At 54.6% G+C, this 26,957-nt stretch overlaps 2 protein-coding genes across 5 annotated transcripts; one reads left to right on the top strand and one right to left on the bottom strand.

Annotated features, from left to right (window-relative positions):
* Window positions 1–274: 274 nt before the first annotated feature.
* On the top strand, window positions 275–8,336 carry ALX3 (ALX homeobox 3). Its single transcript, XM_064732951.1, has 4 exons — window positions 275–503; window positions 4,158–4,459; window positions 5,427–5,489; window positions 6,174–8,336. Exons 1-4 carry the CDS (start codon window positions 275–277, stop codon window positions 6,459–6,461), a joined length of 882 nt encoding a protein of 293 aa, XP_064589021.1. The 3' UTR covers window positions 6,462–8,336.
* Window positions 8,337–8,709: 373 nt separating this feature from the next.
* STRIP1 (striatin interacting protein 1) lies at window positions 8,710–26,747 on the bottom strand. Of its 4 annotated transcripts, XM_064732948.1 has the most exons (22): window positions 25,520–25,595; window positions 24,549–24,580; window positions 24,399–24,468; window positions 24,059–24,133; window positions 23,388–23,522; window positions 21,193–21,313; window positions 20,833–20,901; window positions 20,363–20,469; window positions 19,838–19,965; window positions 18,805–18,987; window positions 17,880–18,097; window positions 17,545–17,610; window positions 17,288–17,351; window positions 16,356–16,427; window positions 16,062–16,136; window positions 15,818–15,915; window positions 15,033–15,159; window positions 14,846–14,946; window positions 14,033–14,099; window positions 12,856–12,960; window positions 12,507–12,711; window positions 8,710–10,204 (listed from the first exon to the last, which is right to left on the bottom strand). In XM_064732948.1, exons 1-22 carry the CDS (start codon window positions 25,578–25,580, stop codon window positions 9,957–9,959), a joined length of 2,427 nt encoding a protein of 808 aa, XP_064589018.1. In that variant the 5' UTR covers window positions 25,581–25,595; the 3' UTR covers window positions 8,710–9,956. The 4 variants fall into 4 exon arrangements, with proteins under 4 accessions (XP_064589018.1, XP_064589019.1, XP_064589017.1 ...); XM_064732949.1 differs by lacking the exons at window positions 24,549–24,580; window positions 25,520–25,595 and adding an exon at window positions 26,611–26,747; XM_064732947.1 differs by lacking the exons at window positions 24,549–24,580; window positions 25,520–25,595 and adding an exon at window positions 26,445–26,594.
* Between the last annotated feature and the right edge of the window lie 210 nt (window positions 26,748–26,957).

Genomic DNA, 26,957 nt, shown 5'->3' on the forward strand with positions numbered 1-26,957 from the left:
GGAGCTGGGAGAGCAGGGACGGGGGCATGGCTCGCCCTGCAGCCCCTGCCCCGGGGGATGTGACCCACGCGGGACAGTGTCCCCGGCAGGGCGGGATTTGGGATTAGAGGGTTAACCCGGAGCCCGGGAGGCCGCACGTGACCGGCTGGGGGCTGGGGGTGTGCGGGCTGGGGGGGCTGCGGGCGATCCCTCCCTCCCCATCGCCCCCCCCATCCCCGGTGCCCCGCACAAAATCCGCTCCCGCGGAGCGTCCCCGTCCCCTCCGTGCTGCGCCATGGACACACCGGGCTGCCCGGCCTTCCCCCCGCCTCGCCGGCCCGGGGCTCCCCCGGGGCTCCCCCGGCCTCCCTCCGCCTTCGCGCTCGGCGCTCCGGGGCCCCACCGGCGGCCGCCGCCGCTCAGCCCCCGGCCCGGCCGCTGCCCGCGGTACCCGGGGGTGCCCAGCCCGGGCCCGCCCGCCGTGGCCGTGCATGGGAAGCCGCTGTACCCGCCCGGGGCTGCAGGTACCGGGGAGCCGCGGGTGGATGGGGGGCCGGGGCTGCCGACACCTCCCGGCCCCTTCTGCTTCTCTTCCCCCTCTCGGTTCCGCCGGGACCCCAGCCCTGACCCCCCCCCCGAGGGTGTCATTGCGCTGAGGCGGTGACATTGCATTGTCACTGCTCCGAGGCGGCGATGTCGCGATATGGCCCCGTCGGGGACAAGCAGGGCGTCCCCCGACGGGAGCCGGAGCGGGGAAGGGCCGGTGCTGCCGAGTGTCGCCAGTGGAGCTGTGTCGCGACAGAGACCGGGGTGTCCGGGCCGGTTCCCTTCTCCAGAAACAAGGGGGGAAGGGGGAGAAAAAGCGGCGGGAGAGACCCGGCCCCGCTGCAGAGACGGCGGGGACCGGCCCGGGGTGGGGAAAGGCCGGTCCCCGTTCCCGGGATGGAGAACGGTGGTATCCGTTCCCGGGGATGGAGAGCGGCCGCGCTCCCGGAGGAGGCTGCAAAGTCGCGTCCGGCCGCCGACTCCGCTTCCCGGAGCCCACCGGGCAGGACCGGCGGCAGCACGGACGGGCCCGGGGCTCCGAGACCTGGGGGAGGCCGGACTGCGGGGCTGGCACCGCTGCCCGGTACCCGGTGCCCGGTTCGGAGCCCCAGCGCTGCCCGGTTCCCTCGGTGCCCCTCTCCGGGGCAGCACCGCTCTCGTTCCCAGTACCGGGCTGCGGCTCTCCCGGTTCCCCGGCTCTCCCCGGAGCTCCAGAGCTCCCGGTTCCCCTCGGCCCGGCTGTCCCGGGGCTCCGTGGCCGTGTCCAGGCTCGGACAGGACCGAATTCCTTCCCGGTTTCTCCCGCCGCTCCTTTGCGCTCTCCCGGCCCGGCCCGTCGGGGGCTGCCCCGGTCTCTCACTTTCGCTTTAATTTTATATCCCCAATTCTGCTTTAATAGAAAAAGCAAAAGGCAGAGCTGCAGGGGCGATGGGAACCAGGTGGGACCCGGCAAAGCCGCCTCGGGGAACAGGTAGAAAAAACCCCAAAAAGCCGGGAAAAGCCATCAGGAGCACCGGGAGGGCCCCGCAGCAGCGTTTACCTGCTCCAGGCGCGGCGGGGGATGCTGCCGACCCACGGGTGTTTCCTCCGGGTCCTGGGAGTCCTTTCCGTGCCCCATCCCTTCACTAATGATCCTTTTGAGTTCCTTCCCCTCCCCATTACCCCTGGAATTGTGCAGCTGTTCCCCAGCTGCCGCCTTCCCCAGCGCCGCCAAATCTTTCAGGGGGTGTCAGTTTAGGAAGGAGTGGGAGAAAAATATCTGAAAAATATCTGTATCTTCCCTTTGTGCCCCGGTGCCGCTGTGTTTGTTTAGTTTCGTGCCTGTATCCCGCTCCTTCCTGCCTTTTCCTTGTTTCTGGGTATTTATTTATTTGTCTCCAACACCAAAACCCGTGGGTTATTTGGAAATGGCCTTTGAAAAAAGGGGGAAAAACCCCAAACTCGATGCTTTGTGCAGCAGGATTTTATTTTGGCCAGTTTTTCCTTAGTTTTGGTTATATTTGGGTCTGCTCTTTGGTGAGATTTGGTTTTGAATCATTAAAACCCTCCAGGCCAGCGGCTGAGCCCTTTGGAGGCCAGAGCAGGGAGGAAATGGCAATTCAGCCTCATTCCTTTGCCTTATCCATGACCAGACAGGTCGGTACTGAGAGGGACCAGCAGCAATCACCCCCCCAAACCTCCCCCAAATTACAATTCCTCATTAATTCAAAGCAGCTGGATCGGAGCTTGGCGGCTCCATAGCCCCCAAATTGCCTTAATTAGAAAACAACCAAACATCCAAAGTGAAAGGCTGGAAAAGGCCGTGCTGGGGCTGCTTTGGGCGGCTCTGCAGGGATGGGAACCCCATTTTCCTTCTCTCTTGGGGTGTGGTGGGGAGGAGGATCCATCCCAAAGGAGGCATTTCCCCTCCTGGCCCTATGAGGTCTCACCTGCAGGAACCCCAAATCTGCAGCTGATGACTGGGGTGGGATCAGGGCAAACCCAGCATTTTTAGGTTGTCCTTTCCCTAGGTGACCCCTCAGCAGATGGGGGACCCCAGGGCACCCCTCCCTATCTGCCAATTCCCTGCTCACTTCTCCTTTCCTTGTCTCAACCCAGCAGGGTCCCAACAGCATCCGGAGATTTTGGAGCTGCCAAACTCTGGGTGTCCCCATGTGGGGACAAATGACCCTCTGGGGGTACAGAGGTGGCCCCCAAACATGTGGCAGGGATTTTCCTCCTTGATCCTACTCCATTATCTGCCCCAGTGATGCAGCAGCACCAAAGGGAAGGGCAGACCCCCCAGATTTCTTGCTCTGGTCCCAGAGGAGGGTGAGGAAAGGGAGTTTGGTTCAGCAGAAAAAGCAGGGTGGTGTTTTCACTCCTTTCCAAGAGTTTTCCTGGGAGCTGCCGCTCCAGGGAAGGGCTGGCTCAGGAGCACAGAGCAGCCCCGAAGGGCACCCACTGCTCCAGCCAGGCTTTCCCAGCCTCCGGAGGCTTTTCCTGCCCGCAGCTCCTTCTCAGGGATGGATATTTGCCCTGCTCAGGATTGGATTTTGCCCTTCCCAGGGGTGGATTTTCTGCCCTTCTCAGGGGTGGTTTTTGGCTTTTCAGGGATGGACTTTTTGCCCTTCTCGGGGATGGATTTGTGCCCTTCTCAGAGACGGATTTTCACCCTTCTCAGGGGTGGATTTTTGCCCTTGTCAGGGAGGGATTGTGCCCTTGTCAGGGAGGGATTGTGCCCTTGTCAGGGACAGATTTTGCCCTTCTTGGGGATGGATTTGTGCCCTTCTCGGGGACAGATTTTGCCCTTCTCAGGATTGGATTTTTTTTCTTTCTCAGAGACGGATTTTTACCCTTCTCAGGATTGGATTTTTGCCCTTCTCGGGGCTGGTTTTTTGCCCTTCTCAGGGACGGATTTTTGCCCTTCTCAGGGGTGAATTTTTGCCCTTCTCAGGATTGGATTTTTTCCCTTCTCAGAGACGGATTTTTACCCTTCTCAGGGGTGGTTTTTGCCCTTGTCAGGGAGGGATTGTGCCCTTGTCAGGGACGGATTTTGCCCTTCTCAGGGATGGATTTTTGCCCTTCTCAGGGGTGAATTTTTGCCCTTCTCAGAGATGGATTGTGCCCTTGTCAGGGACGGATTTTGCCCTTCTCAGGGGTGTTTTTTTGGCTTCTCAGGGATGGATTTTTTTGCCCTTCTCTGGGATGGATTTGTGCCCTTCTCGGGGACAGATTTTGCCCTTCTCAGGGAGGGATTTTTTCTCTTCTCAGGGAAGGATTTTCTTTTCAGGGACGGATTTCTGCCCTTCTCAGGGGTGGATTTTGCCCTTCTCAGGGACGGATTTTTGACCTTCTCGGATATGGATTTTGCCGTTCTCAGGGGTGGATTTTTGGCTTCTCAGGGAGGGATTGTGTCCTTCTCAGGGACAGATTTTTGCCCTTGTCAGGGACGGAATTTTGCCCTTCTCGGGGATGGATTTTTGCCCTGCTGTGTGTCCATGCTGAGCCCTTTCTCCTGGGACACTACTGTGACATTCCCTGGGATGGGATGGGACGGGATGGCATGGAGTGGGATGCCAGGGCTGTGGCACGGACAGTTCTGAGCTTCCTTGGCACTGCTAACACCCCCGGTGCTGTGCCTCTCCCCCCAGGTGAGAAGGGCTGCAAAGGTGGGTTCCAGGCCATTCCCACAGCCTGCAGGGTCCCCCCAAAAGCCCCGGAGGACTTGGGGTGCCCATTGGCAGCACCCCTGGGCAGCCTCAGGGATTATGGCATCCCCGAGCTCCCCGAGCCCCTGGGCAAGAGCAAGAGCAAGAAGAGGAGGAACAGGACGACCTTCAGCACGTTCCAGCTGGAGGAGCTGGAGAAGGTTTTCCAGAAGACACATTATCCTGATGTGTACGCCCGGGAGCAGCTGGCACTGCGCACGGACCTGACGGAGGCCAGGGTGCAGGTATGGGCACAGAGGGATGGGCATGGGGCTGCCAGGAGAGGGGTTCTCCTCTCTGCAAGGTGGTGCTGAGATAGAAGTTGATTTCCCATGAAAACGCTAAACCCCAGATGGAAAATCTCAGGCTCTGCACCCTCTGCTGTGGTTGGGTGTTGGTTGTCCCTGAACCTTCTGCACTCCCTCCCTGGACAAGCACCCAAAGGGTGGAAAGAGCCAAAGTTTGGGAGGTCAGTGCCAACCACCCCCCCTCAGAATGCCCTCATCGTGATGCCCCCCATGAATCCATCACTCCCAGCTCAGTTCTTCAGGAGAGGAACCTCAGGAGCTCCCGTGGGTGGGACTGGGGCTGGGGCAGGGTGACACCGACCCTCCCTGCCCAGCTCTGCTGTCCCCATGGCGTTTGAGGCTCCAGGTGGGAGGAGGCAGCTGGAGGGGGAATGGAGGAGGAGGGTAAGGGAGCGAGCAGGGAGCTGCCATCCCCAGGAGCAGGAACAAGGCACAGGCAGGGGGAGTGTCCCCAGGAACCCACCAAAAGTGGGCTGGAAGTGTCCCCAGGAGCCTCCAAACCCAGATTTGGGGTGGATTGAGATGAAACCACCCATAGCCATGAGTGTCAAGCCAGGTATCCCGGGGAGCATCCTCCTCTCCGGGAGGGGATGCTGGAGTTGTCCCCACCCCAGCACGGAGGGGACAAGCAGATGGAAAATCAGCAGCCAAAAAGCCTCATTCTGCAGCAAAATCTGGGATAAACAAGTGCCAGAAGCAGCAGGGAGGGGAAAAGGGAGCAGGAAGGATCATTTTTTGTGCGGGACAAGAAAATCCCGGTGTTGGTCAGAGAGCTCCAATGCTGAGCACAGAGCAGCTTCCCGTGCCCGGCTCCTCCTGGCCCTGGGAGGAGCACAGAGCTCGGCAGGAGCTGCAGTGAGCAGGGGAAGGGTCCCCACACCTCAGCTCCCTCCTCCATCCCCAGGTTTGGTTCCAGAACCGCCGGGCCAAGTGGCGGAAACGGGAACGCTACGGGAAAATCCAGGAGGTGAGAGAGAGATGGCTCGGGAGCTGCTGCAGCCCTGAGAGCCCCCATTCATTCCCGGGGGAAAGGGGGGTCCCTCTAAAGCACCTGGGGGTGCCCCACATTCCCATTCCTGCCTCCAGCATCACCCATTCCTGCCCTTTCTGCCCCACATCACCCATTCCTACCCCGCCACATTCCCATTCCTGTCCCTTCTCCCCCCACGTTTTTCCCCATCCTTGGGAGGGAGAAGTGCAGCCCCGGATGGAAAAGAGGGAAGATCACATTTTGCCACGTGCTGCTTTATGTCCCACTCCATTCCTCTCTAGGGCAGGTTTTGGGGTGTTCCTCCTCCTGAAGATCCCCTTTAGCTCTCATCCATCGGTGCTTCCTGCCCCCCTTTTCTGCAAAGCTTCATTTTCCCCCTCAGTATCAAAAAGCAAAAAAATAATTTAAAGCTCAGCTTCATGCACATCCCTGAAGCCAAACTCTCCCAGGGGGAATAATTCAAGCAGGATTCACCCCCACCAAGGGCAGAAAACAGCAAAGCATCGCTCCCTTTGCACCCTGAGGAGAATCCTACAGGGGTGGGATACGAGTTATCCTGAAGGGGGCACTGGGATCTAAAGCAGAATGGGGGGAAACTGAGCAGGTTGTGATGTCCCCACCCTCATTTTGGCCTTTTTGTTGTTGTTGTTGTTATTCCAGCTGCAGAACAACCTGTGGCCGAGCCCTGGGAGCCCCCCGGGGCTGCTGCCCCCCGAGCCCATCCCGTCGCCCTGCATGTCCCCGTACCCCCCCGCTGCCAGCAATGGCTTCGTGGGCATCCCTGCATCCCCGGGCATCAACAGCCTGTACCCCCTGCCCGGGCTGCCCCCCCCGGGGCTCCCCCACCCCTTCGAGCCCGCCCAGCACGAGTACAAAGCGCCCCCGCTGGTGCCGCTGAGGATGAAGAGCAAAGAGGGCGCCGGGAGCCTCCTGAGCTGGGCCACATGATGCCAAGGGGATGGACGCGGAGCCTTCATCCCGCCGGAGTGAATCCCCCACCCCAGAGAGGGGAGCGGGCTGTGGGGTCACCTTCACCCCCTCCCTGCACCCCCCGAGCTTCCCCTGCATCCACCCCGCTGAGAGGGGCCAGGGGGAGGAAAAAGAGGGGTCCCCAAAGCCAGGGGCAGCTCGGAAATGGCTCCCCCAATTTCCTGAGCCCTCCCAGCATTTTCAGGATTGTGCTTGAAGGAGATTCCCGGTGCTTTCCCCACCCCACCACCGTGTGCGCCCCCTGCCAGCCCTGGGTGGGGCTGTGGAGCACCAGGGCAGCACTTTTGGGGGCAATTCTCCCTTCCCCAGCTGAAATTTGAGGGAAATTCTCCCCTCCCCAGCTGAAATTTGAGGGAAATTCTCCCTTCCCCAGCTGAAATGTGAGGGAAATTCTCCCTTCCCCAGCTAAAATGTGAGGGAAATTCTCCCTTCCCCAGCTGAAATGTGAGGGAAATTCTCCCCTCCCCAGCTGAAATTTGGCCGCTCACCCCCTGCCCAGCACAACCAGCAAGGGCAGAAATTGGGCTCTTCCCCTCCCAGTCCCATACTGGGAAGATCCCAGGGATGGGTCAGGCTGTGGGGTCTCCTTCACCCCCTCTATGTAGCCCCTGCATCCAGCACTGCCCTCACCCCAATGAGGGGCCAGGGGGAGGAAAAAGAGGGGTCCCCAAAGCCAGGGGGAAGCTCGGAAATGGCTCCCCCAATTTCCTGAGCCCTCCCAGCACCTTCAGGGATTGGGTTTGATGGAGCTTTCCTCACCCCTCGTGTGTGCCCCTGGGTGGGGCTGTGGAGCACCAGGGCAGCACTTTTGGGGACAATTCTCCCCTCCCCAGCTGAAATTTGGCCGCTCACCCCCTGCCCAGCACAACCAGCAATGGCAGAAATTGGGCTCTTCCTCTCCCAGTCCCATACTGGGAAGACTGGGCTGGGACAGCTCCTGGTACTGGGTGTTACTGGGAGCAGGGCCAAAGCCCCCCCAGAGCATCACAGCTCGTTCTGCTCCCTCTTGGAGGGGAAATAAAGCCCTGGCACAATAAAATCCCAAATTAAGGCTGTTCCTTGGAGGAGTCACCCTGTTCCCCCTAGGAAGGAGTTTTAATCCCAGCAGTGGAACCCAGTAATTCCCAGTGGAACCCAGTAATTCCCAGTGGGAACCCTCCCAGGATTGGGATGGGTTGGGGCACAAATGGGCAATTTGGGTGAGGGGTTTCTGCATTTTGCAGGGTTACAGGTGGTACCTGCAAGGGCGGTAATGAGGGGGCACCTCATCTGTTCTGGGGGTCCCCAAGTCCCCCCAAGAGCCAGCATGTCCTGTCCCCCCCTTCACCCACTGTGACCTCTCCCACTGCAGGAAACACCAAAAATGAAGCCAGGAATGTCCCAGCTCACCCCAGCACCAGGGACACTCTGGGGCCAAACTCCCTCCATGCCCAACCTGCAATGCCCCCCTGCCCCACATCCTGAGACAGGGGGGACACCCCTGGGGGGCACCTGGATCCCCTCAGGAAGGCACCAAATCTGCTGTTTCAGCCCAATCTGGAGAAGCCCAAGGTTTTCAGGCAAGCCCTGGGCACAGTGGGTGCCAGCCCAGGGCTGCCCACCCTCAGCCAGGACATCTGACACCCCCTCCCAACGGTGGGCATTGTGTTATTCATTTCTAAACAATAAACCACATTTTTCATAAGTGAATTATGGCTCCAGCAGCCCTATAAAGCCAGGGGGGGTGGGGATGGAGACTTCCAACAGGCTCCTCAGGCCTGTTCTGGTGCTGGGAATGGGTTTGGGGGCAGGATGGTGCTGGAGGTGGGTGCCAGAGGTGGGTACAGCCATGGCAAGGCATATCCAGCAGCGCTCTGTGGTTCAGGAGGGCAGTAAGAAAATAAAAAAAAAATAAAATCCCCATTTAAAACCTCTGTCCTAGGGAGGATAAAATCCATTTGTCTTCCACTGAGAGCTGGGCCCTGCCAGGACCTGATGCTCCCTTGGAATGTGGGATGAGGGATAAGGGACGAGGTTTGGGCTGCTGAACACCCCAGCCACAATCAGAGCTGCAGTCCTTGAGGCTGGAAAAGCCCTCTGGGACCATCCCAGCCCAGCAGCACCACAGAGTTTCCCTCTAAACCACGTTCAGGGGTTCACTGGGGTGCAAAGTGGTGCTGAGGGAGCTTTGCTGGGTGGGTTTGCAGTGTCCTGAGCAGGGTGAGCAGGGATTTCTGGAAGTTTTACTCATCATTAAACCAAGCCAGGGCAGCTTTTCCTTCTCTGTGTTCTCCTGGAGGCACATCCACACCTGGCTCTGTGCTGCCCACGGGGTCAGGGTGCAGCACTGGGCATGCAGATGGATCCAGCTCAATGTCACCCCTGGCTGAGGGGGAAGAGAGCAGGATGGGGACAGTTCCAGGCATGTTACCATCCATGCTGTGCCCACAGAACTTCTCTGATGGCTCATAAGGCTGAGTTTGCTGCTTCCAGGGCTGAGGCTGAGCATCCCCACAGCTGGATTCACCCCTGGAGCTCCACAGGCTCAGAATCCCAGCAGGTGATGGAATTGGTGCTGTCCCAGGCTCCCTCTGCCCACAACCATCTCTGCAAATTCCTGCCTCAAATCAGGGTGAATCCCCCAGGATTTCATCCCCCAAGGCTGCTGCCGCCCCTCTGCCAGGGAAACTGAGGCCAGGCGAGGTGCATGGCTGTGCTCTGGCAGGATTTGGTGTCAGGATCCTCTGCTGGGAGCAGGGACCAAAGAAAATCCCGGTGGTGACACCACAAAGAAAACCCCAGTGGTAACACCACAGAGGTGTCAGAAATCCCAGGACAGAGCTGGGGAAGGGTTCAGTGAATGGGACAGGGAAGGAAGGGACAGCCTGTGGGAACCTGCTCCCCCCAACCAACAGACAGGATGCAAAATAAGATTAAACCTTCTGGTGAGGGGCCATGTACCCCTGGGGTTGGTGAGGACAAGGACATGGGATGAGGAGCTCTCATCCCAGCCCAGCTCCAGGCAGGAGGGCAGGGACAGGGACAGAGCCCAGCCACGCTCAGGGCAGAGGTATCACCAAATATATATAATATATGTACAGCTCCTGCACCCCTCCTGGGGTGAGGGGAGGCCACCCCAGCCCCTCAAGCCCCCCAAACCCCCCAGAGGGGCTGGGCAGGGCCACCCAAGGACCCCCACTCCCACCTGCTCCCCCTTCCTGGCTGGGGGGCACGACAAGGGGGTGCCCCTGAAAGCATCACATGGGGTGGGTGGGCAGAGATCCCCCCCACCCAAACAGGAAACCCCCAGGGCACCCTCAGCTTTGGGATGAGCCTGGAAGGAAGCTCACAGAGGGGCAGCATGTGGTCTCAGCTCCATCCTCTTCCCAAGCCCACCACAACAGCACAGACCCCCTCCCAAACCTCGCTGCCCTGCCCCGTGAGCCTCCAGCTCTCCGAGCAACCCTGTGTCCATCACTGCAGCAGCTCCTCCCACGAGATGGGCCGGGAGAACACCTCCCTCTCCAGCCAGAGGTCGTAGTTGAGCTGGAAGTCCTCGGGCAGCTCCACCCTCTGGCCCAGCACGCTCTGCAGGCAGTTGTCCACGGGCACGAAGTCGGGGTTGCCGTGGGCGCGGTCGTAGCGCCGCGAGTTGAAGCGCTCGATGCTGGCACGCAGGGCACACTCCTCTGCCTGGAAATCCCAGGGACGGGCATCCAGGTCTGGAACAGGCATGAGAGGGGTCAGAGCAGAGCTGGGTGTCACAGACATCTCTCTATGAGAAATCTTTCCTTAGGATTTTTGTCTGAGAGGCTTCAGGGACAAAATGTAACCAATGGTTATCTGCTGCTGTGGGATGCAATAGTGCATCTGTGATTGGTCTCATGTGGTTGTTTGGAATTAATGGCCAATCACAGTCACAAATCTTTGTTATCATTCTTTTCCCTTCTATTCTTAGCTTAGCCAGCCTTCTGAGATGAAACTTTTTCTTCTATACTTTTAGTATAGTTTTAATGTAATATATATCCTTTTAGTATAGTTTTAATGTAATATATATCTTAAAATAATGAATCAAGCCTTCTGAAACATGGAGTCAGATCTACATCTCTTCCTTCATCCCCAGACCCCTGTGAGCACAGCTGGGGACTCCTCAGCCAGCCCAAAGCCCTCGGGGTGTTGGTGCAACCCCAGCCAGACTGAGCCCCAGATGGCTGATTGCTCATTACCACACCAGCCAAAGCAGGGAAGAATCAGGAGGGTAAAAGCTGGAAAATTGCTGGGTTAGGATAAAGAATAATAAAGCTTTTGCTTGATAAAGAAAGCAAAGTCTGTGCAGCACAAGGAAAGAATAACAAGGAATTAATCCCCCACTTCCCATGAGCAGGCAGGTGTTCAGCACCTTCAGGAGAACAGGGCCCCATCCAAGGGAATGGTGGCTTGGATGACAAACACCATCACTCCCAACATCCCCCAATTCCTCCTTTTTCTCCCTACTTTATATCCTGAGCATGATGTCCTAGGGTCTGGAATATCCTTTGGTTCTGTCTCCTCACAACAATCCATACACCCCCAGCCCCCTCCCACTCAGGAAAGGCCTTTGCAGGTCAAACAAAGCACAGGGCCAGGAGCTTCCTTCCACCACCACTTCCAGCATCCCCAGCACAGGGAAACCAACAAAACAAAGCCAGGAATGGGGGCTCCCTTTGGCCCCACCTGCCTCAGCACCAGGAAATGCTGGAACACTCCAAAGGACATTCCTGGGCCAAAACAAAACGCCCAAAACTGCAATGCCACCCTGTCCCACCTCCCACATTCTGATGGTGGGAGGGGGTCACCCCACTGGGGCACCTGGACCCCCTTGGGGAGGCACCAAACCTGCAGTTCCAGCCCAATTTAGGCCAAAAAGGGTTTTCAGCCAAGGTTTGACACCTCTGGCAGAGCCCTGAGCCCTAAAATGTCATCCCCAAAATCCCTCCCACACCCCAGACCTGCTGGGCAGTGTCTGGCTCAGCTGGAATTTGTTTTCCCACAGGAATCCTGCCAGTGCTGGGCTTTGCAGTGGGAGCTGGGAAGGTTTTGGGAACCCACCAGTACTCTGGCTCTGCTGGGCAGAGCTGGCACAGCACCAGCACTGTCTCCCAAAATTCCCACCCCATCAAGCACATGCAAGATCCTGGGAGGGGACACAGGCCAGCTGACCCAAATTAGCCAAGGGAATATTCCAGATTCTGTGATGTCAGATCAGATATAAAGCCAAGGTAAGGAGGAGGAGGAATGATGGGGCATCAGTTATTTAAAATATGTGCCTTCCAGAGCAGCAGCTCCACGTGCTGCAGCCTGGCCTCCCCAGAGTGCCTGAACATCACTTGCTGATGGGAAGTAGAGAACAAACCTACTTTTTTTTCTGCTCTTGCTGTACTAAATGACCTTATTTCACCCTACAAGTCATTCCCCAGCTGATTTTCTCTGCCCTGTCCAGCTGGGAAAGGGTAGAGCAGCTTAGTGGGCACCTGGTCAAGCTGAACCAGCTGAGATCCACCAAGGTCAACCCAGAACATAGGCCCAAACCCCAGGCAGAAAGGGCACGCTGGGGACACAGAGCCTGGGGCAGGAGGGCTGGGAATGCCACAGAGCCTGGAGCAGGGGGGTTGGGAATGCCAGGATGCCAAAGACAGTGTAGCAGGAAGGCTGGGGATGCCAGGGGTGCCACAGACTCTGGGGCAGGAGGGCTGGGAATGCCACAGACTCTGGAGCAGGAAGGCTGGGGATGCCAGGGGTGCCACAGACCATGGGGCAGGTGGGCTGGGAATGCCACAGACCCTGGGGAAGGAGGGCTGGAGATGCCACAGAGCCTGGGACAGGAGGGCTGGGGATGCCACAGACCTTGGGGAAGGAGGGCTGGGGATGCCACAGACCCTGGGGAAGGAGGGCTGGGGATGCCACAGACCCTGGGGAAGGAGGGCTGGGGAATGCTACAGAGCCTGGGGCAGGAGGGCTGGGGATGCCAGGGATGCCAGGATGTACCGTTGCCGTAGGCCCAGTCGTCGTTGAGGCGGTGCCTCACTTTCTGGTAGATGGCTGACATGGTTTTCATGTTGCTCTTCCTCCACTGCCTGCCCAGGTACTTGGTCTGCACCTTGAGCAGCTTCAGCACGTAGAGCTGCATCATGGCCTGCTTCACCTTCAGAGCCCGCTTCAGGATCGGCGCCGACTTGAACACCACCAGCATCTGCCAGAACATTCCAGATCCAGCTGGGATGGATCCCTGGGCCAACCCCTCCTCCACTCCCCTGCTCAAGCCCTGGCTTGTCCCAGGTTATCCCCAGTGCAGGTGCCTGGCCAGGCTGAGCTCCAGAGCACTCCCAGGGCTCACCATGGTGCGGGAGTGCTTCCACTTGGTCAGCTTGTTCAGGATGCGCAGGAGGTTTATGCAGGAGAAGAGGTTCCGCCAGCAGAACTGGTTGTTGTCTCCAGCTTCCTGTGGGGAAGGAGAGGCAGCGTCAGGCAAGGGATTGGAGCGGGGATGGGGAGAGGCTGGGGTGATCTGAGGAACCATTGGACAGCACAGCCTGTGGGCATGGACTCATCCAATCATGGAATTGTTAAGATTGGGAAAGCCCTCTGAGATCATCAAGTCCAACTGTTCCCCCAGCACTGTCAGGGCCACATCCACACCCACGCATTGTCTGAACACTTGCAGGGATGGTGACTCCAGCACTGCCCTGGTCAGCCTGTACCAGTGCCTGAGCATCCTTTCCACAAAGAATTTCTCTCCAATATCCAACCTGAACTTCCCCTGGCACAGCTTGAGGCCATTCTCTCTTGTTCCCTGGGACCAGAACCTGAACCTCCAGCTCCATCCTCCTGTCACGGAATTGTGCAGAGCCAGAAGGTTCCCCTGAGCATCCTTTTCTCCAGGCTGTCCCCTCAGCTCCCTCAGCCACTCCTGCTGCTCCAGCCCCTTCCCCAGCTCCATTCCCTTTTCTGGACATACTCCACCCCATCAGACACCTGCCATCCCCCTCTCCAGAACCCCAGGGAATGAGCACAGCAGAGCTGAGGGTGCAGGGGCTGGGTGCTGGAGCCCTGCTGCCCCCCTGCACCCCAAACTTCCCCCGGCAGCACCCCAGGTGCCAGGAGTTGTCACAGACATCTTTTATGAAAAATCCTTTCCTTAGGATTTTTCCTTCTGAGGAGCTGAGAGGCCTCAAGAACAAAATGTAAACAATGGTTATCTGCTGCTGTGGAATGCAACAGGTGCATCTGTGATTGGTCTATGTGGTTGTTAGTAATTAATGGCCAATCACAGTCCAGCTAGCTTAGACAGAGAGCCCGAGCCACAAACCTTTGCTATCATTCTTTTCTATTCTTAGCTAGCCCTTCTGATGAAACCTTTTCTTTTATTCTTTTAGTATAGTTTTAATGAAATATATATCATAAAATAATAAATCAAGCTTTCTGAAACATGGAGTCAGATCCTCATCTCTTCCCTCATCCCCAGAGCCCTGTGAACACGGGCACACCAGGAGTGTCACAGCAGGAGGACTCACCAGGCTCTCAGCCGTCAGCTCTGGCAGCTCATGCACCACACAGTAGGGGTAGTCCAGCACGGAGATGCTGCAGGAAGAGAGGGGTGCTTGAGGTGTACCCCCAGATCCCCCTGGCATGGGGGAAATGAAGCCCCCACTTCCCACACACTGCAGTTGGGCTCTGGTGGGAACTTTCCAGCTCTGCCTGAGCCACTGCCAGGGAGGGACTGAAGAGGGGCCAAAGAAACAGGGACCCCTCCCACATCCCCCAGGAATGCAGGTATGTGTCACAGACATGTTTTATGAAAAATCCTTTCCTTAGGATTTTTCTCCTGAGAAGCTGGGAGGCCTCAGGAACAAAATGTAACCAATGGTTATCTGCTGCTGTGGGATGCAACAGGTGCATCTGGGATTGGTCTCATGTGGTTGTTTCTAATTAATGGCCAATCACAGTCAGCTGGCTTGACTGTCTCAGTCACAAGCCTTTGTTATCATTCTTTTTCTATTCTTAGCCAGCCTTCTGATGAAATCCTTGCTTCTATTCTTTTAGTATAGTTTTAATAATATATAGTAAATATATAGTAAATATAGTATATATATAGTAAATTTTGAACCTATGATTCAGAAGTAATATGGTCTTTAATCACGTTTGTATAACCTAACAGTGAAGAAAAGTGTTCAGATACTTATGAAAATGGGACTTGTGGCTATATAAAATATATATATCATAACATAATAAATCAAGCCTTCTGAAATATGGAGTCAGATCCTCATCTCTTCTCTCAGCCTGGGACCCCTGCAAACACCACCACGGGTGTGCAGCCTTCTCCTCACCTGTTCTTGGCAGTGATGTAGGACATGATGTTCTGGTTGAAGAACTTGAGGATGAGAGGGATGCAGTTGGCAAAGACCAGGTGCTGGGCCATGTACTCAAACTGGGGAGGAGAAATGTGGGTGAACAGGGACCCACTCAGGGTCCTGCCATGCCCAGAGACCCGTGGGCACTGCTGGACCCCCTCACCTGGTAGATGTGGTTGAGCTTGAAGTGTTTGAGCAGGAGCAGCAGCACAGCAGAGATGGCTTTGACAATGATCTCCTTGTGCCTATTGACATCCACACCCAGCTTCATGCTCTGCAGCACAGTGGTCCTGGGGGACACAGAGGGACAGTGTCAGCAGGGGTTCATCCCTCTCAGGGTGGCACAGGGTGTCCAGGGAAGCTGTGGCTGCCCCATCACTGGAAGTGTCCAAGACCAACCTGGTCTAATGGAAGGTTGAGCCCCCTAAGGAAGGGATGGAGCCCCCCAAGGAAGGGGCTCAGACAAGCTATAAATACAGGATGAGATGAAAGCTTAAGGCTGCTCTCCCATCACTAGGTGGAGAAAGGAGAAAATGGTCAGGAAAATCCACCCTGAGCTGTGATGGCAGCAGGGAGATGGGCAAAGGACACCCATACAGCAGCAAGGTGTCCCTGCCAATGGCAGGGGGTGGAACTGGATGAGCTTCAAGGTCCCTTCCCACCCAAAACATCCCATGATGCATTGCAAGGGACACCACAGCATGCTGAGCATGGGGACATCTACAGCTGCCCTTCCCAAACCCACTTTGCAGGATCACAGAATCATTCAGGTTGGAAAAGCCCTCTGAGAGCATCGAGTCCAACAGTTCCTGCAGGGTGCAATGCAGGGCAGAGCAGGGTCACGTCCCCCAAGGAGCCCCAGCCCACACCAGGGCACTCCCCCAGCTCCCTCCCACCCCTCCTTCCCTTCCCAGCCCCAGCCAGCCCCTCTGCTCCACAGCCACTCACGGCATCTCCTCGGGCAGGACGTCTGCCAGGATGTTGATGGAGTCTGTCTTGGCTTTGGAGGTGGGGGCTGCAGCCAGGAGGATCTTCAGGAGAGCAATCTAGGAAGAAGGGAGAGATGGAGGGGGAATGGGAGCTGCAGGGGACTGGCAACAGGCCCTTTCCCCACTGCAGGAGGGAGGTGAAAACGTGGGGTGCATCACTGGAAAGGGACTGATCCAGGGGATCCCAGTGCTCCCCAGCTCACCATGTACTGGGGCAGGCTGGGCAGCAGGCCCTGGTACAGGATCTCTGCAGGGACTTGCTCCACTTCCTCTTCCCCCTGGTGCCAGGAGAGACCAGAAAACCCCATCCCAGGAGCTGCCACCAGCACCCAAGGGCAGGATACCCCCGACCCCTCTGCTCCAGAGAAACCCCTCCCCAGCAAAACAAACTCCTCAGTCCTGCCAAAAAACCTGGCAGGACCAAGTGCCCCCAACTCCCAGCCCAGGATCCCCATCCCAATCCCATCCCACCCCATCCCATCCATCCCCACACTCACTCCTGAGAGCGGGGAGCGCAGGTACTCCTCTTCCATGTGCACCTGCACCTCAGCAATGGATGTGTACTTGTGCTGCAGGGGGACAGGGGGGGTCACCACGGTCCCCAGTGCTGCCCCCAGCCCCAGCCTGCTCCCACCACCCTGTTCCATCCCTCCCAGATCCCTGACCAAGGGGTGACCTGGCTAGATGGGCAGGGTGGGAGCTGCTGGGCTCAGGTCTGGGACAAGGCCATTAGGAAAGGGATGAAGACATGAAGAGAGGGATAAAACCTCCTAAGAAAGGGATGGAACCTCTTAAGAAAGGGATGGAGCCTCATAAGGAAGGGATGGAGCCCCCTAAGGAAGGGATGGAGCCCCCTAAGGAAGGGATGGAGCCCCCTAAGGAAGGGATGGAGCCCCCTAAGGAAGGGATGGAATCCCCTAAGGAAGGGATGGAGCCTCCTAAGGAAGGGATGGAATCCCCTAAGGAAGGGATGGAATCCCTAAGAAAGGGATGGAGCTCCTTAAGGAAGGGATGGAGCCCCCTAAGGAAGGGATGGAATCCCTAAGAAAGGGATGGAGCCTCCAGAAAGGGATGGAGCCCCCTAAGGAAGGGATGGAGCTGCCTAAGGAAGGGATGGAGCCCCCTAAGGAAGGGATGGAGCTCCTTAAGGAAGGGATGGAGCCCCCTAAGGAAGGGATGGAGCCCCCTAAGGAAGGGATGGAATCCCCTAATAAGGGATGGAATCCCCTAAGGAAGGGATGGAGCTGCCTAAGGAAGGGGCTCAGACAATCTGTGAATCCAGGATGAGATGAAAGCTTAAGGCTGCTCTCCCATCACAAGGTGGAGAAAGGGGAAAATAGGGAAATCCACCCAGAGCTGTGATGGGAGCAGGGAGATGGGCAAGGGGCACCCATCCAGCAGCAGGGGCTGGAGGAATTCCTCAACTCACCAGCTTCAGGGTGCGGATGCTCTCATGGATGGGCCTGGGCAAGCCCACCACGGTGTTGGTGTCACTGCAGGAGGGAAAGAGCCAGGCTGGGAGCAGGGCTGAGCACCCAGGGGTGGGGCAGAGACCACCCAGGGATGAAGCTACAGCCCAGCCAGCCAAGGCCTTCCCTGCTGCCACAGAGAGACAAAAGCAGCCCCCAAACTGGCCTCTCCCACAGCTCCCCCAGAATGGCAGCACTGGGCTGGCTCTGCACCCACCTGCCCAGCGTGTAGCCGATGAATTTGCTGCGGCTGGATTCCAGGAACATCTCAATGTCCTTCTCCCTGCAGCAAAGGGAGAAGGGAAGAGTCACATCTTCAGAGCATCTGGAAGATGCCCAGCCAGGCACAGGGAAAGGCACAGCCCAGGCACAGGGAAAAGCCTTGTGGTCAGGTAAAGGGTGCCCAGCCAACCCCACAAGAAAACAGCCATCAGAGTGACCCCCCCAATCCCAAAAACCTTCCCTACATCCCTGCTGAGATTCCCAACATCCAACAGCCTCCACTTCCCTGACCCTGCTCCAGTTCTTCCAGCAGGGACACCCCAGACTCACCGGACCTTGGGAGCCCAGGGCAGCCCTTTGGGGCAGGTGATGCGGTCACTTGGGGGGTGCTGGGTAGGGGGGGGCATCACTTCATCCCTTTCCAGGGGGAAGGTCTCTCCCTCCAGGCTGTTGTCATCATCATTTTCCTCTTCTTCCTCACGGGAATCATCAGCTTTGTACGGATCCCGCTCGTTGAAGGCATCGAGGTTATCCTGCTTAATGAGGGCCTGGAGGGGAGAGCAGGAAGGGAATGTCCCACAGACAAGCCCAGAACCTTTCTGGAATCTCTGCAGGTCACAGTGACCCCAAGATGTGTCAGAAAGTCTCTTTTCCCAGCCCAGCAGTTGAAGAAGGAGTCAGAACTCTTCTATTCTCCTTCTCAATGTTGTTTATGGTTTCTTATCTATAAAATTTTTTCTCCAACCTGCCAAGGTCTGTCTGGCAGGTCAGGTTGAGGCACACTGCCCACCTCAGAGGTGGTGTTGTCTTTTTATACTAAAAACTACAGGTACATTATTTACAATAACTTCCCAATACCTATCACCTATATTAGACAGTGAGCTTCTACCTTAAACCAATCCAAAAATGCCAACATCACCCAGAAGATGGAGGCTAGGAAAAAGAAGAAGGAAGACTGGACATGCCCAGATTCCTCTATCTTGCCCCCTGAACCCCCATTCTAAAAACCTCAAAAATCTATTTTTCACCCTATGACAAATATCATTCTGCTTAAACATTTTTTACTTGTAATTCTTCATATAAAGGTTGGTAATTCTTTCTTCCAAGGGCTACATCAAAGGCACAGGGGTCTTGGGCTCTGTGCTAAGCTCTCCGAGCCCCCTGGGCAGGGGCTGGAGCCCTCCAGGGCAGCCAGAGGGATTTCCTGGGTTCTGACAGAGCCTGGCAGTGCCCTCCCTGATGTCCCTGTCCCCACCTTGTGCTCCCTGCGGCCGCGTTTCTGCTGCTGCTCGATGAGGTCGGAGGCGGAGGCGGGCGGGGAGGCCGCGCGCATGTTGCGGATCACCTGGATGCTGTCCTCGGGCAGGGGGGGCAGCCCCAGCATCTCCCTCTTCTCTGCCTTCATGCTCTGCAGCTCCTCAAACCCTCCCAGGGTGCACTGCAAGGGAGATCACAGCATGCTGAGCATGGCACAGGGGGCTCCAAGGGCATCTATACCTGCCTTTCCCAAACTCATTTTGCAGGATCACAGAATTGTTCAGGTTGGAAAAGCCCTCTGAGATCATCGAGTCCCACTGCTCCCACAGCACTGCCAAAGCCACCAGTAATCCACGTCACCAGGTGCCACATCTGTGTGTCCTTTAAATCCCCCTGGGGATGGTGACTCCAACATTGTCCTGGCCAGCCTGTGCCAATGCCTGACCACTCTTTCCATCAAAAAAACTTCCCAATATCCAACCTAAACCTCCCCTGGCACAGCTTGATGTCATTTTCTCTTGTCCTGAGCTGCCTCCTCCTGTCAGAGAGTTGTGCAGAGCCAAAAGGTCCCCTCTGAGCCTCCTTTTCTCTAAGCTGAGCTCCCCCAGCTCCCTCAGCCACTCCAGACCCTTCCCCAGTGATGTTCCCCTCCCTGGACACACTCCAGCCCCTCAAAATCTCTCTTGTCCTGAGGAGCCCAAATCCTTTCCCAGTTTCAAACAGGAGCTGCCTGTCCTGTGTTCCTCTTGTTATTGAGAGAGGCAGGAGGGACAGGAGGATGTCCAGGCACCCACAACTGTTCAGAGCCTTCCTTTCCCCAGCCAGGGACCTTGCTTTGGATCTATCCTTAGTATCCAGCTCCAGACATCAATATCCACTGCTTCACTGTGAAGGAAAACCTGGGATTGGGTTAAAAGGAAAACTGAACACCAGAGAAAGAGGATGGAGCAATTACAGCCAACTCTGAGAGCAGAATTTCCTCCTCTGCCAAGTATCAAACCACACATCCCACATCAATGGCCTCTCCTTACCAGCACAGTCTTCCAGAGCAGAAGCAGCACCTTCTTCATGGGGAAGTGTGGAGCGTGGCCACTGCAGAATTTGGTCACCATCCCAAAGAGCATGACAGAGAAGGGCTCGTTGTTGTACAGGGGGGCTCCTGGAACCACACAGCACCATCAGCCAGGAATTCCTCATCCCTGGCCTCACACTGATCACCAGTATCACCAGCACCTGTACCCTCCTCCCCATTAGCTCCAAGATCCTCACCTCACCCCAGACAGCTCCTCTCCCCTTCCAAGGCCTTGTAAACTCTGTAATTTCTTACCTCTATGTTTAAGAGGAAACAACAGCTCAAATATTCAATTTTTTTTCCCAGGAAGAGAGCACCCAGCAGCAGCAAAGGCTGGATGGCTTCCTCTGCCCACCTCCCTTTGCCCCACAAGCTGAGCAGAAACCAACCCAGTGCTGCCAGTCACTATTACTCAACTCCTGGAGCCAAATGCCATGTCACTGTCTCCAGCCCTGGCAGCTCTATCCCACCTCCTGGTCCTCACCCAGCTCTGCTCGGAAGGTTTGCCTCATGCTCTTCCACTCAGGCTTGTCCCCCTCGGCCTCCTGGCGCACGGTCTCCACAATCAGGTACATGATGTTCAGCAGCACCCTGCAAAAACCACGGCAGCTGAATCCCTGCCAGGGATAAGTCATGGAACCACTGCCAGCACCCAGGGAGAAGCTGGAGCAACCCAGACCACATCCACAATTCATCTGCTCCAAACCAGCACACAGGCACTGGGGGGAAAAGTCTCTACAAGTCCAAACAGAAAAAAATCTGCTTTCCCAAATTTTACTGCTTCCATATCCCTAATCTGTCCCATTCCTGCTGTGCAGGCTGAGCACAACAGACACCTGTGGAAACTCTCAGAGCTGGGACAGCTCTGGGACCCCTTCCAGTGCCTGCCTCAGCCTCCCAAAGCCCCCAGCAAACCCTGGAGCCCCTCCTGGTGCCCCCATTCCCACTGCATACCTGAGGTCGGTGCTGTCAGCCAGGGAAATGGCAGGTTTCCTCACGGCACTGGAGCAGGCTGCGCTGTTGCTGCAGAGGGAGAACAGCTCAGACAGAATTTGGGGGAATTCAGACTCTGCCATGGGCACTCCACGTGCCAGCTCCAAACCCTGAGACAGACACTGCTGCCATGAACTCCCTGCTCCCAGCACAGCCACGTGAGGAGGAGCAGAGCTGCCTGTCTGCTGCCAGGCACTTTGATTAATGGGGAATTTCAGGAGAAATCAGGTATAATCCTACATTACACACCCACCCAGGACAAAGGGAGTCACTCTGGTGAATTCCAGAGCCACTCCTGAAGTGTTTTCTCACAGTACTCACTCAATCTCCATGTTGAGCAGCTCCACCAAGGCGTTGAAGGTTCCCACTTCCAGCAGGAGGAAGATGTTGTACCTCATCCAGGCCTGGACCTCGGCCTCGGAGCTGCACTCGCCGAAGGTGCCTGCAAGGAGACCCTGCTGATGCCAGCCCTAGGGGCCCTCCCACAGCCCTTGTATGGAAAACACATCCTCCAAACTGGGGGAAAACTGGCATGCACAGCATGGAGCTGCCCTCTTTGGGGAACCCATTCCAGGTCTGCAGAACTGGGGTAACATAGGGAAATCAGCCACATTTTGGGCCAAACTGCTCTAAACTATCTGATCCCATGAGATTCAGCTTGGTTCCAGACATCCCAGGTGGAATGGAATCCACAAGGAATGAAAATTCTTCTAAATATTAAATACTAAAATAATTAGTAATTATAGTATCATAGTAATACTATACATTCATTATTTTATATATTGATATATTACACACAATATATATAACATATTGTGTATAATGTATAATATGAATAACATAAACTATATACTATATCTAATACAATATATAATATACATTTATATTACATATTATAAATATATATATTTACATTATATATTATACATATTATACATGTTATTCATTATGTTACTCAGCATTTCATATATTGTGTATAAATATATTTAATACCCAATGCATTATATGTTAGACATAACATGTAATATATAATATACAATATATAGTATATTATACATAATATATATTGTAGATTATATTGTATTATGTATTACATGTAGTATACATATTATAATTATTTTTATAGATATACTATATATGTGAGATTATATTGTACTATGTCTCACATATACTTAAAAATGTTACATATAGTATACATAATAATATATTTTTATGGATATATTGTATATGACATTATATTGTGCTATGTCTCATATGTATAGTACATACATAATAATATTACATACAGTGTATATAATTATATATGTATATATTATATATATGAAATTATATTGTACTATGTCTCATACATATAGTATATACATATAATTATAATGTGTATTTTATATGTAACACATACTACCATATAATCTACAATACATATTATAATACAATATACATTATACTATATATAATATAAAACTCTATATTACCTGTTGTATTATATACTATGGTATTAGTGTATCTATTGTATTATATCGTATATATATATAATCGCATTATATAGTATATGTAGTACATAATTGCATATATATTGTATATAATACTATTGTATTATACAGTGTATATAATATATACACTATATAAAATGTATTAAACATTTATAAGATACATAAACATTTATAAAAAAAGATATATATCTTGTATCTAATACATTTAAAAGATAGCTTATATCTTTCATATATATCTTATATATATCTTATATCTATACATTTTATATATATTTTAGATGTATCTTATATGTGTCTTATATATAACAAATATATCATAGATAAAACTTACATATATATCTTAGATATATCTTGTATCTATATGTCTTATATCTATATCCCATATATATATCTTAGATATATCTTATATCTATATATCTTATATATAACTTAAATACATTTTAGATATAATATATATACCTTAGATATATATATCATATATCTTATATCTATATCCTATATATACCTTATTTATCTTATATATCTTATATATATATAAATATTATTAACATAAAGGAGTTCTATATTAAATACTTAAATTTACACTATATATAATACAGTTAACATATACAATATAACACATATAACTAACTGTATCTAACTGTACAACTATACTGTACAATATATATAATAAATATATATAATATATTATATATATTATATATATAATATTATATATATAATATATATTACGTATTATATATATTGTACAGTAATATATATATTACTGTACAATATATATAACATATATATTACAAGCTAACCCATTTCATATACTGTACAATACATATAATAAATATATATAATATATTATATATATTATATATAATATTATATATATAATATTATATATATAATATATACTACGTATTATATATATTGTACAGTAATATATATATTACTGTACAATATATATAACATATATATTACAAGCTAACCCATTTCAGGGAGCTAGCAGCGGTAACCAGGTGTCAGGGGCGGTGTCACCTTGTGCCACGTAGAGGATGGCGCGTGCCACGCGCAGGCGCCGCTCGCGCGCCGTCACCTCCAGCCCGTCCAGCAGGCGCATGGCGTGCGTGCGGTGCTGCGTCCGCTCCAGCTCCGGCCACTTCTTGTCCCGCACTGCAAAGCACAGCAGGGCTCTGGGCACAGCCTCAGCTGGCACAGCAGAGCCAGGGAGTGCTGGGGATGGGTGAGGGCTGAGGGATGGATCCTGCTGTTCAGCAAGGAATTAGAGCAGTCCTGGCATCATGGAATGGCCTGAGCTGCACAGGACCCTGAGCTGCACAGAACCCTGAGGTCATGGAATGTCCTGAGCTGCATAAGGATCATAGAGGGCAACTCCTGGCAGTGCACAGACACCCCAAAATCTCCCACTGAGAGCATTCTCCAAACACTCCTGGAGCTCTGGCAGCCTCGGGGCCTGGGCAGTGCCCAGCACCCTCTGGCAAAGAATCCTTCCCTGATCTCCTCCCCTGACACAGCCCCAGCCGTTCCCTTGGGTCCTGTCCCTGCTCACACAGAGCAGAGATCAAAGCTGCCCCTCGGGAGTAGCTGCAGACCCCAGTAAGCTCTGACATCACGCTCCTCTTCTCTAGGAAGAGAAATCCCTGTGCCCCCCCAGGGGAGAGGAATCCAGAAAAAGATCCAGCTCTTACTGTGGATCCTGAAGTCCTCCTCGAAGCATTTTCGGTTGAGCAGGAACTCTGGCCCCTCTGTGTAGCTGTACAGCTCTGCCAAAAGAGGAGAAGCTCCAAAAAACTGCACCAAGCTGCAACTCAGCCCTGGGAACTGCGGTTTTAGCAAAATATAAAAATGTAATAAAACCCCACCCAGTGTAAGGCCAAAAATATGAACTACACATATCCTGTCCCTTTTAACATCAATACAGCATTTAAATATAACAATAACGAGATACTGGACTTGACAGTTCCTTTAATTCTACCAGGAGAGGAAATGATGGTTGATTAAGTGATCCATCACAGAATTATTCCTTACCTGAGAGCTCTGCTGTCCATTTATCCGTGTCTGCATATTCAAACTCCAGGTCTGGTGATTCTGAATAGCCCTGAAAACACGGGGGAAAAATCAGTTCCATTACAGCACATTTCAGGAAAACCAAAACCCCTGAAAACACTCACAATTCACCTCATCCTCCTGCAAATCCAGGGCTGGTCTTGCTGGTTTAGGGACCAAAAACATTTCTGCAGCAGCACAAACGTTACCGAGGCAACACCAGCCCACCTCCTGCGTCTGCACAGGCTGTGCTGCAGCCACTGCAGCACCCCCAGAGCACGGGGGGAGCCCCCAAAGCACAACAAACACCCCAGGACACAGGGAGAGGGTTCTCTGAGATCAAGCAGCTCTCAGAGCTGACCCATTCCACATAAAATTGGCAAAATTTGGGCTATCTCCCTGTGCTATGCCAGCAGATGGGATTAGTGAGGATGAAACAGCTCCAAACAGCTTTGGAGAAACTGCGAAAACAGCCAGGAGAACCTTTAGTGCACAAAATATCATCAGCTCCCTTTACAGAAATCAAGAACATTGACCCACAGCATTTCAGGGCACCCAGCCCTGAGTGGGGCAGGTGCACAGCACCTCTCACAAATTTCAGGATCCTGAAATCCACACCAGAACGCTCCTGAATTATGAGACTCCCACTCCTGAGCATGGGGAGGATCCAGAACAGAATCCTCACCCACTCCTCCTGAGTGAGGGGCAAACCCATACAAGAACCATCCCAAATTCTGGGGCACCCACACCTGAATGAGGGATAGAATTCTCCTGAATTATGGAACTCCCACTCCTGAGTGAGGGGCAGACCCTGAGCAGAATTTTCCTCAATTATAAGACTCCCACTCCTGAGTGAGGGGCAGATCCACACCAGAACTCTCACAAATTTTGGGGCACTCACTTCTGAGTGAGGATCAGACCCTGAGCAGAATTTTGGGATACACATACCCCTAAGCACAGGGCAGACCCACACCAGAACCCTCTCAGGACACCCAGCCCTGAGCAAGGAGCAGAGTCACAGAACCATCCCAAATTTTGGGGCACCTATTCCTGAAGAAGGGGCGCACCCAGAACCAAACCCACACAAATTTTGGGGCACCTACCCCTGAATGAATCCACAAGCAGAACTCTCCTAAATTTGGGGGCTCCCACTCCACTCCACATCAGGACAATCCGGAATTCCAAGAGTCTGAGGGAGGGGTAGCTCCAACCACCTCAGGTTCTCCAAGATTCCCCCTTACATCCATCCCCTGGCATTCCAGGGACTTTTCTGAGGAACCATGGGAGAGAACGGCTCTGGGGCCATCCCAGGAGTGAAACGCTTTGGAAAAGCCCTGGGACACCCCAGCTCCACCCAACCCTCCCACCCCAAGGCTCGGGGTGACCCCAGCACCGTGGGGTGGCCCTGAGGGGTTTGGTCACCTCTGGCTGGAACCAGCCCTGGTCCGAGCACGGCAGCGGGACCCGACACCCCATCCCGGGCTGGAACCGAACGGTAACACCGAGAAACCCCCGGCTGAGCCGGGAGACCCCCGGGCCAGCCCTGTCACTCCCGTTTGGGACCGGCCGACCGAGCCACCCTCGCGGCCCAGCCCGGTCACAGCGGCCCGGAGCTGGGGAAGGGATTGATAAAGGGGAAATCGGCACCGACCCAGACCGAGCAGGGTCCGGGCAGCCCCAGGGCCGAGAAGGGAGAGGCCTCTCAGCTCCACAGCCCAGAGAACCGATACCGAGGGAGCGGCCGGTCCAGGACGGGCCCTGCGACCAGAACGGGAGCACCGGAGCCACCGGCCGAGCCGGTCCCGGGGAAGGCGGAGCCCAAGCAGGGCTGGAAGGGCCGGACACCGGCACCCCCGGGCACCGGCATTACGGGCATTGGCACCCACAGGGACCCACGAACACCGGCACCGACCGAACACCGGCACCGCCCCCGGGGCACCGGCACCCATGGGCAGGCCCTGGCCGAGGCCCGGCACAGCCCGCCCCGCCCGGGAAGGCCGCCCCACTGCCGGCGGCGGCGGCGCTGACCTCGGAGTCCTTGCGCGGCGGCCGGGCCAAGTCGCGGCCCCTCCCGGGCGCGGCCGCCCCACCGCGGCCCTTGTTGTTCCCCGGGACCGGGATAGGGCCCGGCCCGGGGCCGCCACCCGGCTCCATGTCGGCCGCTCCGCCGCGCCGAGCTCTCGCGAGGACTCACCCCCTCCTCTCGCGGGAGCGGCAGGGAGAGCCGGGGCAGCGCCGCCGCCATGTTGGGAGTGGCAGCAGGGGGAGCGCCGGTGTCCCCGGTGGGTGCGATGCAGCTCCGCCCGCCGGCCCCGCCGCTCCGCCGTGGCGGCCGCGTCACGGCCGGCGCTGCCCGCCCCCGGCGGCCACGGACGGCGCGACACACGGCCGGGCGGCCGGCTCCGCCCCCGCGCGGCCATCTTGTGTGCGGCGCGACGCTGGGCGCGGCCATGCTGGGTGTGGCACTTCCGCCTCGCCCCAGGGCGGGCCAGGCCTGGGGGCCGCCATGTTGGGAGTGGCGGAACAGGCAGGTCCCAAAGT

The sequence above is a fragment of the Zonotrichia leucophrys genome, chromosome 26 (assembly GCF_028769735.1).
Source record: "Zonotrichia leucophrys gambelii isolate GWCS_2022_RI chromosome 26, RI_Zleu_2.0, whole genome shotgun sequence".
Taxonomy (NCBI): domain Eukaryota; kingdom Metazoa; phylum Chordata; class Aves; order Passeriformes; family Passerellidae; genus Zonotrichia; species Zonotrichia leucophrys.

What these genes read in the sequence shown, in the direction of transcription:
- ALX3 (XM_064732951.1), top strand. Translation starts at nt 275, where the DNA reads ATGGACACACCGGGCTGCCCGGCCTTCCCCCCGCCTCGCCGGCCCGGG. An exon ending in TGACGGAGGCCAGGGTGCAG is followed by an intron (nt 4,460 to 5,426) that starts GTATGGGCACAG and finishes CTCCATCCCCAG; the next exon opens with GTTTGGTTCCAGAACCGCCG. An exon ending in GCTACGGGAAAATCCAGGAG is followed by an intron (nt 5,490 to 6,173) that starts GTGAGAGAGAGA and finishes TTGTTATTCCAG; the next exon opens with CTGCAGAACAACCTGTGGCC.
- STRIP1 (XM_064732947.1), bottom strand. Translation starts at nt 26,570, where the DNA reads ATGGAGCCGGGTGGCGGCCCCGGGCCGGGCCCTATCCCGGTCCCGGGG. An exon ending in CCCTGGGCTCCCAAGGTCCG is followed by an intron (nt 17,611 to 17,879) that starts GTGAGTCTGGGG and finishes CCTTTGCTGCAG; the next exon opens with GGAGAAGGACATTGAGATGT. An exon ending in CCAGCCTGCCCCAGTACATG is followed by an intron (nt 15,916 to 16,061) that starts GTGAGCTGGGGA and finishes CCTTCTTCCTAG; the next exon opens with ATTGCTCTCCTGAAGATCCT.